Genomic DNA, 12,558 nt, shown 5'->3' with positions numbered 1-12,558 from the left:
ATGCCCCTGCTCACGTATCTTTGAATTCACCTTATAAATGCAGGTAGCAATGTTGTAAGTAGCTTCGTACAATCAGACAATCTTAGTATGTTTTAACCAACCCTCCAAATGCCCCCACTCATGTAGGTTTAACTGTGAATCACAGTGTTAGATATTTTAGCCATATATTCATTTATGTTATGCTATAATTAATTTTCACCCAGGACCTGGTTTTTCAGATACAGTTTCGTTTTATTTATTCCTCAGATGGGTAATGTGCCTTATTTCACACAGATGATGCTTATTTCTACATGTAAGTGAGTTTACACTAGGATATATAGGGTATTCAAAAGGCATTAAGGCCAAACGTCCGTTGCTACCTTTCATTTTCAAAACTTAATTTCATAGAAAAGTCAAATTCCCGTTGGAGGGGAGATCTCAATTTCTTCAACAATTCTATAAATAAGTACTAGATTATCCAGCATCAGTGAGTATTGTAATGATTCAGGAAATAACCTTTTCAGAGGACTTTGAGATCAATGAACGTGCTGTCTTTAGATCACAAAAAGTAAATTAATGATAGAATATTTGTGCCCCTCTGTGACATACTCAGTGTTAGGAATCAGATATTAGTATGGTCACTAAAATTAGGTTAATTTGATGAAAGATTCTAATGGCGAGTGGAGAACCTTGATCTTGGAAAATTAGAAGCTTCAGCTTAAAGAGAAATAACTCATATGCGTGATTTTCTGGACAATCCATTTATTTTGTCTTAAGCCAGAGTATTGAGATACTCCTTAGTCCTAAATGTGTGATAACACGTGTATCATTTTTGCCACTTCCTTTGTTAAAATGTTTCTGTCCAGAATATCTATAAGCATGACTGGGAGAAGAGCAAAGCGAAGAAGTTTGACATTAAAGTGGACGCCATTCCTCTGCTGGCAGCCAAGGCCAACAGCAGGATCACCAGCGATGTGAGTGTGGCCTGGGCACCTGGGCAGGGGGCCCGCAGGGACGATTCTTGGTGGGTGGGATCTGGCACGTGTATGATGTCTTTACAGGTGATGTACAAGAAAGACTATGAGAAAAATAAAGGGAAAATGATTGGATCCCTGAGCATTAATGATGATCCCAAGATGTTGCACTCTTTGAAGACGGCCAAAAACCAGAGTGATGTGAGTGTCTTTGTATATCACCCTTATTTTCAGATGTGGCTGCACTTACTGTTTAATATAATTTCAGATGGAACGTTAGCCTAAATGAAATCTCAGATTCAGGACGACAAGTCAGATGCGAAAGCCCAGTGGTAAAAGATGATTAAGTGCCTAATTCTTATGATGTCTCTGTACTTTGAGACACCAGTGAATATTGTAAATGTTTCCTTAATCTTTTTTTAATGCCATCTGTTTAATTAGGGGGAAAATATACTAGCAATAGCATTTTCTTTATTTTTCCTAGAGAGGGGCTTAATATTTCCCTATGTGTAAACACATACTCATTCCATATCATGATCTGACTTCAGGGACTTTGCAAAAATATGTACAGAGAAATAAAAGGAAGAAGTGAGAAAATCAGGCCAAAGACCAATAAAGTAGGAAAACTAGAAGAAGTATAACCTCAAGAACAAAGGATTTTAAGAATTTTATGAAATACTGATCTCATTTTAAAGACTAAAATATTAAAAATAAAACTCTTTATAAAAATTGCTTCTCTAATTCATGGCATGAAAGAAATACTCCCTATTCTGTATCATTTATAAGTATGCTTTTCTTTACTGAGTATATTTTTGAATTTCTAAACGGGAGAATGAAGAAGAATGTGTAGAAATACGTGATACATAAACAAAGTGGAAAAATCATCTTTTTACATATTATTACTCTAAAGAAAAATATTAGATCTCAGTGAGAAAAGCCAACTTCCAAAGGTATTGTAAAATGTGTTTTCATCAAGGGCTGAACTGAATACTTTCCTAGGCAGGACTGTGCCTACGTATCTAAGGTCCACTTTATACCTTTTACTTAATTTTGCGCTATTAAACAATTCATTTTCTTTCAAACGTGTTCAAGTGGGAAAGATTATTTTAAGACAAAAAGTTGCTTAGACAGCAGCCTTGGCATACTGCGGTACGTTCTGGCTGAGAAATGTGAGCAAAAGTAACACTGGCATATATATGGATATTAGCGGACTAGATTCTTCAAGACACGAACCTCTACCATATTCATTCTGCCTTTTTTGCCTTGTGGAAAATAAATGCTGAAAAATACAAAATCTGCCTATTTCGTTAAGTATCGCAATGATGGGAATGGCTTTTATACCATGAAATATATTTTTCTTTGGTTGATATTCTTTCTCCTTCGACAGAGATTATACAAGGAAAACTATGAGAAGACAAAAGCAAAGAGCATGAACTACTGTGAGACCCCTAAGTATCAGCTTGACACTCTGATGAAGAACTTCAGTGAGGTTCGAAAGGCCGCGGTTACCCCTGGGGTTTGAGGGCTTTTCTTCTGTTTGCCAAGTAACATACATAATCGACATATCTATCAATATGCTTTCTTTTTCAGGCTAAATACAAAGATTCATATGTACAGAATATTTTGGGACATTATGTAGGCAGCTCTGAGGACCCATATCAAATACACTGCATGAGAGTTTCCGCTCAAAACAGTGACGTAAGTTGAAGACCGTTTTTCTGTCTCTCAGTGACGTTATTTGGGGGCAGTAACAATCCTGATCTATTTTTGTTCTTTCTCATTATAGAAAAATTACAAAGCAGAGTATGAGGAAGATAAAGGGAAATGCTATTTCCCTCAGACAATAACACAAGAATATGAAGCAATCAAGAAGCTAGACCAGTGTAAAGATGTGAGTCAGGGGCCCTGAGTTCTTGAAATGGGGTTTGGGATTCGTGTGCCATCTAGTGGTAATTTTAGCAGGAGTTTAAATGCTAACATCTAGTGGTTTGAAACTTTGGGTGGAATTGGGGAGCACGAAAATTACTGTGAAAAAACCTATTTGTTACAAAATAGCTTGTGGTTTTATAAATCTTTACTTCTAGTAGTTTATATACACATGGATGGGGGAGGCAAAATAGGGAAATTTCTGAGAGACAGGTGTTCATTTATTTAACGAATTTACATGAGGAGCTAGCTTGTGTCAGACACCATCCTTGATGCTGGGAAAGAAGAGGGAACAAGGTGGGCTGCCTCTTGGGGAGCATGCATTTGAGAGGGAGAGACAATAAAGAAACAGAAAGAAGAAAGATACCGGACAATGATAAAACAACACATGTAGAATGATGCTACAGAATTAAGATAGAATGACGTGGGAGAGAGAGACTGGATGGGCACCATAGACGGGGTGCTCAAGGAGCGTCTAAGGCAGGAATGTGCAGCCATGCCAAGATCAAGGTGAGAGCAACTGGAAGAACAGCCTAAGGGGAGAACACACTTGGCACTTAGGGAATTGAAAGGATGAGGGAGCTGAAGGGTGCTGGAGAGGGGGAGAGGAGTAAGAGGTGAAATGGTAGGCGATGAAGGGAGGGGGGAGATTCTGTAGGGTAGGGCTCATCCGCGAAGGCACAGTTTCGGTTGAATGCAAGTCCAGTGGAGAGCCATCGTAAGGCTCCAGCAGGAGGAGAATTAATCCGGTTCCTGACTTGCAGCATGGAGACCAGTTTGGAGGCAGTGTCAGGAGATGGAGATGGAGAGAGAGAAAGTAGGAACATGTCAACCAGGTTTTCAGGAAGTAATCTCTATTTTTAACTGGAAACTTTTTATAAGACGGTGTATATGAACAAGAATATAAAGGTACATTATGAAATTTCATGAAAGAATATCTTTTCTAGCATACATACAAAGTTCATCCAGATAAGACCAAATTCACGGCCGTCACCGACACTCCTGTGCTGTTGCAAGCCCAGCTTAACACGAAGCAGCTTAGCGATGTAAGTGCCTTGATTTGCGCAAGCGTGGATGACCTAGAATGCTGTGTTTATTTGAAATGTACGCATTTTCACTTTAGCTTCATGGGCTCATCTATCTACCCAACAATGTCATTTTTCAAGATTTGTTTAATAAAATGCAAAGGAAACTGCTAGGTCAAATTGCAGCCTTAGGGAAAATGATGTTAGACAGTAATAAAAATAATATTTCTTCAATAAGTCTCCAATTTTTAGTGGGAAATTTGTCCATTATGGTCTGTCACATACCCAAAATGATGCATACTAAAACTTCATGGCACCTTAAAGACAACAAAAGTATCCGTGTAGGTAACAAGGGAAGCATTTCCCATTCTTGAGTTTGCTGAAGACTTTACAAAAAGACAAAGAGTAAAGAAACAAGGCAGACATCAGGCAGTAAGAAGAAAACTAAGACGGGGTGATAGAGAATTCAAACAGAATGATGTGCGAGACAGTGAGTGGGGGGACACTTCCAACTGGGTGGGCAAGGAAGATCTAAGCAGACGGCCCAGCCATGCGAAGATCAGGGGAAGAATAGCAGTGCTTTTCGAACATTCACATCCATGTGGGTCACCCAGTGATTCTGACGCCGTGGGTCTGGGGGGATATGCTGGCCCTAACACGCTCCTCGGTGATGTGGCTGCTGCTGTGGGTGGACCACACTTGGAGTAGCTGAGAGTAGCACAGCCTTCGCAGGAAGGAAAATACACTCTATCCTACTCTAAAACGTGCTTTAATATCACAGGGAGCTCATCTGCAATTGGTAAAGAAGGAAATGGCATCAGTATAACCCAGGAGTCCTATTCGTTCATTATGCAACTTTTCTAGCGTATTAACAGTTTACACCACAAGAAAGAACAGCTAAACCGTAACATCACTGACCCAGCTGAACTTGCAGGCAGCAAAGGAAGAGGGTGCTGTATGCAGTGCCTGGCCACCACACGCTCTTCTCGTTGGTGTGGCTAGGCCACGAGCTCTGTTTTGGAGGTGCTTACTACACAACATTCAGTCTCGTGCATTCGCCTTTGGCTCCAGAATTCAACAGCCTCGTTCTCTCTTTATACTCCCTGCCTTCCACCTATGTCACCTTTAAAAATTTTAAATAAAGGGCTATATTTTACATTTTTATTAATACAAATGTATCTTTTTAACTGTGCTAGCATATTAATTATTTAGAATTATTACTATTTCTGTTATTTCTCTGATGACAGAATTTAATAGACTTCGAGTGTTCCTGTCCTGAGGCACAGCCTAAAAGTTTAGATCCAACAATGAGTTTCCCCACATATACATTGTGATAGCATTTATGAAATGGCAACCCAAATTGGATTACACCACAATCCTGAAAGAGGGCGTGAGGGTCAAGGCCCTGTAATGGACTTTGACTGCATAGACTGCCTCTTTGAGGCATCTTTCAAAAAAGGGTAGAAATAACTTCGCCATTTATATACACTTGAGAAAATTCTGACCCCCAAACTGTTTGGATCTCTTCTATTTGTTTTCCAGCTGAATTACAAAGCAAAACATGAAAGTGAGAAGTTCAAGTGCAACGTACCAGCAGATGCTCCCCAGTTTATCCAACACAGAGTCAATGCCTATAACTTGAGTGATGTAAGTATTAAAGCCACAGAAATCTATGATTATGTGCACATGAGAAGAGGAAATGTTATGGGTATTTAAAAAGACCAGATAAGGAGTTATGCAACTAAACAACTGTGGCGATTGCTTCCAGGGTATAAGTGGAGCTTTTAAGGCCTAAATGCCAGGAAGGCTCTTAGCTATCCTATTTCATTTTCCACAGTCTCTGTTGCCATCAGAAACCCTCAGCTAATCTCTAGAATTTTGCAAGATCTCTCCTATAAATGTCACATCTCATCTCCTCCAAGTGGTTGTTTTTTTACACTGTCCTTCATACATAAGCGTAGCAGAATCTTTAGAAAGCTCACAGCATATTTAAAAAGTGTTTAGTATTATATGGTGGTAGATGGGAAGCTGGATGACAGAGTAATGAATAATTATACTATCATTTGGTAAACATAGTATTTGTAGGTGAAATAAGTCAACATATAAAAATTTTCAATCTCTTTCTTATTTTTACTGGATGAATCTGTGTTAGATGTTGTTCTTACAATTCTTCTGATCAAATTTTCTGTCCAGAATATCTATAAGCATGACTGGGAGAAGAGCAAAGCGAAGAAGTTTGACATTAAAGTGGACGCCATTCCCCTGCTGGCAGCCAAGGCCAACAGCAGGATCGCCAGCGATGTGAGTGTGGCCTGGGCACCTGGGCAGGGGCCCGCAGGGACGATTCTTGGTGGGCAGGATGTGGCACGTGTGTGATGTCTTTACAGGTGATGTACAAGAAAGACTATGAGAAAAATAAAGGGAAAATGATTGGATCCCTGAGCATTAATGATGATCCCAAGATGTTGCACTCTTTGAAGACGGCCAAAAACCAGAGTGATGTGAGTGTCTTTGTAAATGTCTTGTTTTCAAGGTGGCATCACTGTTAACATGCCCAGCAGTGGTAGCAAGTAAAAGGATTCCATATCCACGGGCTCTGTCCTGTTCACAACAAACTGCTGGGGATAAACTTTAGAAGTAGAATGATTTCCCAGATTCTTGTACCTTTCAGTGTTTGAGGAAAGAAATTACTGGTTTATCCTTGGTGTCCATTTCACTTTGAAAAATGTATGTTTTAATATTTAATAGAATATTGATTTTAATTCTCAAGGCTTTTTGGAAAACAACACTATTTTCATATTTTCTTCTGAGTGAAAAATAACCTTTAAAATGATGGCTTTAAAATGGTCTTTATATTAGAAGAAGATCAAGAGTCACAGAAAAAAATCTTATTGTTAACTCTCATTGTTCTTTATTGACTTTAGCAATTAGTACTAGTATAGTTTCAAGGAAAACACTCCATTGATTATAGGCCCCTTTGAGAATCTCATAAAAGACTTTGATCATTCATCTAGAAAAATGAACTTTTTCTTCATGCATTTTGTCTGAATTTCAGAGAATTTATAGATTCCCTAAGGCTTGTCTATGAGCCAACTCTCATCTTTTGGTTAGAATTCTTGCTATAGAGGAGAAAACATCTATTGCAAATTGCAGCATATACTGTGTTTCAAAAATGTTTAGAGAATTCCTTAAGAGTGGTAAGAATGTTCAACATAGCTTGCAAATATTTTTCATACTTAAATAGAAGGATGTTTGTATCATTTACTTTCATTTCAACCATGTGTTCACATCACGATCTATATATACCTTCTTTAATTCATTTTGCATGTGCTGTATAGTCATATGGCAGTTTAAAACACCCTGTATTCAGTAATTTTCTCTAATGACTTCACACTGAATTATATACAGTGCTCACATACATCATATTATATTTTTCACTAGTTCCTTATCCCTTCTCAATTCAAAAGGTTATAGCTGTCTGTTGACAGCATATGTATTATCTTTTGTTCTTTGTCCGATCACAGTACCCAGTAAAACACTAAGCACATAGCAGTGTTCAGTGAATACTTGTTAATTGATTGATATTGGCACCCAAAAGAGCTAGTCAGTGATGAATCATTTTCACATACTATCCAGGCTAAATGCTAAGCTGCAGATACAGAACATGCATAGCTTTTAAAGAGAATCTTTTAAAGCCGTTTGGACCTTTGACAACATTTTATATATGTAGATATGTGTGAACTGGTATGAACACGAACAAAAGAATAAAAACGATTTAGTCAAAAACACTTCCACACATCAATGTTGTTGCAACATTGCTTTATCAGTTTATTTATTTTTTAAAGATTTGTTTATTTTAGAGAAGGAGAGAGAGAGCACGAGCAGGAGGGGCAGAGGGAGAGGGAGAGAGAATCTCAAGCAGACTCCACGCTGAGCGTGGAGCCCAACATGGGGCTCAATCCCATAACTCTGAGATCATGACCAGCACTGAAACCAAGAGTTGGACACTCAACCAACAGCACCACCTAGGTGCCCCTATCAGTTTCTTCCTCCCTCCCTCCCTCCCTTGCTTCCTTCCTTCCTTCCTTTTTCTTTTTCTTTTTTTTAAGATTTTATTTACTTAGAGAGAGCAAGAGCGTGAGCAAGAGAGCACAAGTAGGGAGAGCTGCAGAGGAAGAGGGTGAAGTAGGCTCCCCACCGAGCAGGGAGCTCGATGTGGGGCTCCATCCCAGGACCTGAGCCAAAGGCAGACACTTAATGGACTGAGTGAGCCAAGCGTCCCCATTTTATTTCTAATAAAGAAAAACTGTATTTTTTTCACTGTTCTTGTGCACTGTCAGAAAGTTTCCATACTTTATTTTCATAAACCAGAGTCTAGATTTTACAATTAAGTGCTAAATTTATTCAGAGAAAGTGCCCACAAAATATTTAGAAGGAAGATCACATTCCCCGAGAAAGCTAAAAGATCAGATCGTTTGCAAAAGGAATTTCTACAGAAGACTTATAAGGCACCTGTATGCTTGCTACCTTGGGTCAATCTTTAATGCTTCTGTGATTATGGGGGGATATAATGGGTTTAGAATTTTCCTACAGGCACTGGTTCAGAATTTTTCTCTCTGTTAAGGTAATTGGTGAGTGGACATGATGAAGCTGGGACCTTGACCTAATTAGCACCCAAACATTCCAGACAACCAGCCAATGAAAGTGCCTTCTGAGGCCCAGTCAAGACATTTGGTTTATGAGAACACTGTAATAAGTGCCAAGGTTACTTTAATGGCTCAGTTTCACAGGCTTTTCTCCTTTGAGGTCTTATTACTGCTGCAATCTGAAGCTTCTTTTAAATTGTTACCAAAATTAAACTTGGTATGAAAAAACCTTTGGGATTCTCAGTGGAGCTTATTTACTGTCAAAAGTAGAATAATCCGGTTGAAAAAAATCAGTAGCCACTTAAAGATGACATTAGAAAAGCCAAGTAGTCAAGTGGACAGCTTTATTCATGAAGTAGTCATTTTATAAAATCAGAAGTATGAAATGATTGTCATGTGATTTTCATCAGTTAAAAAAATACTTCTTTATTGGAAAACAATTCAAAGATTAGATGACTTTCATAAAAATAATGCTTGTTAATGGTCCTTGAAAAACCTTGTGTTAAAATAAAATACATGGCTGACGCAGAAGCTGTGGCCCACTCCGGATGCCTGACAGTCGCTCTTTGACCGAAAAAGAGATTTGATAAGATACGTCCACAGTTGACTTTTTTGGAGGCAAAGTGTTCAATGATGTGTAACATAGGAACATATTTTAGGAAAAAATACCCAGATGTTGGAATGTGCTTTTGTAACTCGTGTTTGTTGTTTGTGAGAGATTTCTGTGCTTGTCTGGAAATCCATAGAGGATTTGTGGTAATAAATGGAAATTTCCTATTCACAGCGTGAATATCGTAAAGACTATGAAAAGTCAAAGACTATCTACACGGCACCTCTTGATATGCTCCAAGTCACTCAAGCTAAGAAATCTCAGGAAATTGCCAGCGATGTGGACTATAAGCATATCTTACACAATTACAGCTACCCACCCGATAGCATCAACGTGGATCTCGCCAAGAAGGCTTATGCACTGCAGAGTGATGTGAGTAATCGGGCTTTCTCGAGTCCCTCTTTCTAAGGTGGAAACTGAAATAATCTTTAAGCAGAGTGAGGTTTTTGACAATTCTCAGAGTGTTGGCATTGTCTTCTGTATGTAGCAAATATGTAATAGGAAAATGACCCTTATGGCTCAATGAGAGCGTGCCATTCAGAGTTAGAGACCTAGGTCTAGCATGAATTCATCACTACATCCCTTTCGGAAAGCTATCAACCTTGCCGAGTCTCGAGTCTTCCTTGTAAAATTGGACTAAACTAAAAGAATTGTTTTGAGAATTTCAGTGCATGCAAAATCCTTAGCTTAGTGTCAGGCCCTAGTGAATTCTCAGTAAACATTCACTATTCTTATCTTCATTACTATCACAATGATCTCATTTATTGTTAATAATTTTTTACATAGATAGCTATCTTGTCTGAAAATAAAATATCTTCTACCATTTACAGCATCAATTTTCACAATCACCAAGGTTTTTTTCTGCAGATGAAAGCTTGTTTAGGCAACTTAATTTGAGCTACATAATTGAACATTTCATCCTAATAATTCTATTTTTTTTTAATGTAGTGAACACATAACATACACATAACATAAAACTTGACATCTTTATCCTTTTTAAGTGTACTGTTCAGTAGCAGTTAATTGTATTCACGTTGCTGTGCACGCGGTCTCCAAAGCCTTTTCATCTTATAACATTGAAGCTCTAGAACAGTTAAACAACTCCCTGTTTTCCCCTCCCCCCAGCTCCTGGCAGCCACCCTTCTACTTTGTTTCTATGAGCTGGGCTACTCTATAGACCGCATATATGTGGAGTCATTCAGTCTTCGTCTTCTTGTTACTGGCTTGTTTCACTTAATGAAATGTCCTCAGTGTTCATTCATGTTGTAGCATGTGTCAGAATTTCCTTCCTTCTTGAGGCTGAATAATATTCCATTGTGTGTGCATAGCACATTTTGCTTATCCCTTCATCTGTCAGTGGACGTTTGGGTTGCTTCCATCTTTCGGTTGTTGTGAATAATGCTTCTACGAACGTAGTTGACCAATATTCCTTTGAGATCCTGCTCTCAATTCTTTTGAGTATACACTCAGAAATGGAGTTGCTAGATCACATGGGAATTTTATTTTTAATCTTTTGAGGAACCACCCTCCTCTTTTCTACAGCAACTCTACAATTTTAAATTCCCATCACTAACAATCCCTTTTTAATGCATTATTATTTATTTATTTTACTTTGCTACGTTTCTTTCTCCCAAGTAGATTGGAAGCCTCTCAAAGGCAGGAACCAGATAGTTTCTTGATTTTTCGTTCCAGTTAAAAGGCCCACACTAAAGAACAACAATTTGAATTTTGTATCTAGAATATAAGTTTTAGGTACCACCTATAGCAGACAATAAGAGGAGCCTGTTATTTTACTTATTTATTTTTTTAGAGAGCAAGAGTGGGGGTGGGGGGTGGGCCAGAGGGAGAGGGAGAGAGAGAGTCCCATGCAGGCTGCACACCCAGCACAGAGCCTTGTACGGGACTCGATCCCACAACCATGAGAGCATGACCTGAGCCGAAACCAAGAGTTGGACACCTAACCGAGTCACCCAGGCACCCCGAGAGTTGCCTGTGATTCTGACGGCACCACATATGTCCCCCAAAATAGGAAAAATTCCAAATGATAATGGCCTTCCATAAACAAATGAATGAGTGCAACCATTTTAAAGTGCACTGTTAGCCAGTGTAGAAACACTCCTAAGCTCACCATTACACACCAAGGGCAAAGTGTGCAAACACGTAGTGCAAGTAACTACTATCGTCTTATCGGATCAGAAAATGAGCAAAGTTATCCACCTTCAATGTGGCCATTAGTCCTAATTGACCAAAGAAACAATACTTAGAGTTCCAGGGAGCAGACATCTCACGTTTGATTATCTAAATGTAGCACTTTCATTTATTCCTTGAAGGACAGCTTTAAATGTTGCACTTATCCAGATCAGAATTAGAGTTCCACATACTTCCCTTCAGTTAGAAATAAGGATGAGATGGAATATATACCCGCTAGAAGAACAGTAATAACCTAAGGGCTGTTAAAATCTCTCACCAAGGAAATACTTAGAGTAACTTAATATGGGGCAACCCCTTGGGGGCTCAGTTGCACGTCCGACTCTTGGTTTTGGCTCAGGTCATGATCTTAGGGTCTGAGAGAAAGCCCCACATTGGGCTCCACACTCAGCCTGGAGTCTGCTTGGGATTCTCTTTCTCCCTCTCCCTCTGTCCACCCCCCCCCCACCAGTTTGCACTCGGTCTCTCTCAAATAAATAAGTAAAATCTTTAAAACAAAAACAAACCTTAATGTATGAAGTAAGGAAGCTGGTCAGAAATCTTAACATCGTTTTGGGTAAAATGTTAACAATTTTATGAATAAGGATGATGTTGAGCAAAGACCTGTAACCTTTCTCTTGGTGTTTTAGGTCGAATACAAAGCTGACTACAACAGCTGGATGAAAGGTTGTGGCTGGGTGCCTTTTGGGTCCTTAGAGATGGAAAAGGCAAAGAGAGCTTCAGACATCCTGAATGAGGTAAAGCCATCCGTGTGCCATCCCAGAGAGCTGGGAATGTGATGTCCTAAACCCGCAAACCGCAGAAGGGCCTTCTTTTTCCCTCTTCATTCTCTAGTCATTGTTGCTGAGCAAAAAGCACTTAGCACATGCATGAATTAATTATCCAGGTACATAAGCTTCACATCAGCAAAATCATTTATGTTAATCATTCATGATAAAAATATTTTAAACAACTTTATCAAGGTATATTTGCATACCATAAAATTCACCTATTTTAAGTGTACACCTTGGCAAGTTTTAACAAGTTCATATAGTTGTACAGTCATCACATATTAAATTTTAAAATGCCGCTACTACGCCAAAGTTTTGTTGAAAAATTCCTGCTCGCATCTTCAGTTCCGGGCAACCAGAGATCTGCTTTCTGTCTCTATAGTTGTATTTTTCTAGAAATTTCTTTTGGATCAGACTTCC

At 38.9% G+C, this 12,558-nt stretch overlaps 1 protein-coding gene across 50 annotated transcripts in view; it reads left to right on the top strand.

Moving 5' to 3' along the window:
• NEB (nebulin) overlaps positions 1–12,558 on the top strand; it is a 232,153-nt gene that overhangs the window by 42,501 nt on the left and 177,094 nt on the right. For 43 of the 50 annotated variants that reach the window (XM_057317705.1, XM_057317710.1, XM_057317698.1 and 40 more), the window contains exons 20-29: positions 846–1,154; positions 2,341–2,442; positions 2,544–2,651; positions 2,740–2,844; positions 3,827–3,925; positions 5,447–5,551; positions 6,098–6,205; positions 6,292–6,405; positions 9,335–9,532; positions 11,998–12,105. In XM_057317705.1, coding sequence (XP_057173688.1) covers positions 846–1,154; positions 2,341–2,442; positions 2,544–2,651; positions 2,740–2,844; positions 3,827–3,925; positions 5,447–5,551; positions 6,098–6,205; positions 6,292–6,405; positions 9,335–9,532; positions 11,998–12,105 — 1,356 coding nt within the window. The remainder of the gene's footprint in view (positions 1–845; positions 1,155–2,340; positions 2,443–2,543; positions 2,652–2,739; positions 2,845–3,826; positions 3,926–5,446; positions 5,552–6,097; positions 6,206–6,291; positions 6,406–9,334; positions 9,533–11,997; positions 12,106–12,558) is intronic. The other 7 variants (XM_057317597.1, XM_057317600.1, XM_057317623.1 and 4 more) reach the window with 1 other exon arrangement.

Source organism: Ursus arctos, unplaced genomic scaffold (assembly GCF_023065955.2).
Source record: "Ursus arctos isolate Adak ecotype North America unplaced genomic scaffold, UrsArc2.0 scaffold_1, whole genome shotgun sequence".
Lineage (NCBI taxonomy): Eukaryota > Metazoa > Chordata > Mammalia > Carnivora > Ursidae > Ursus > Ursus arctos.
This window is presented reverse-complemented; position numbering and strand designations above follow the sequence as displayed.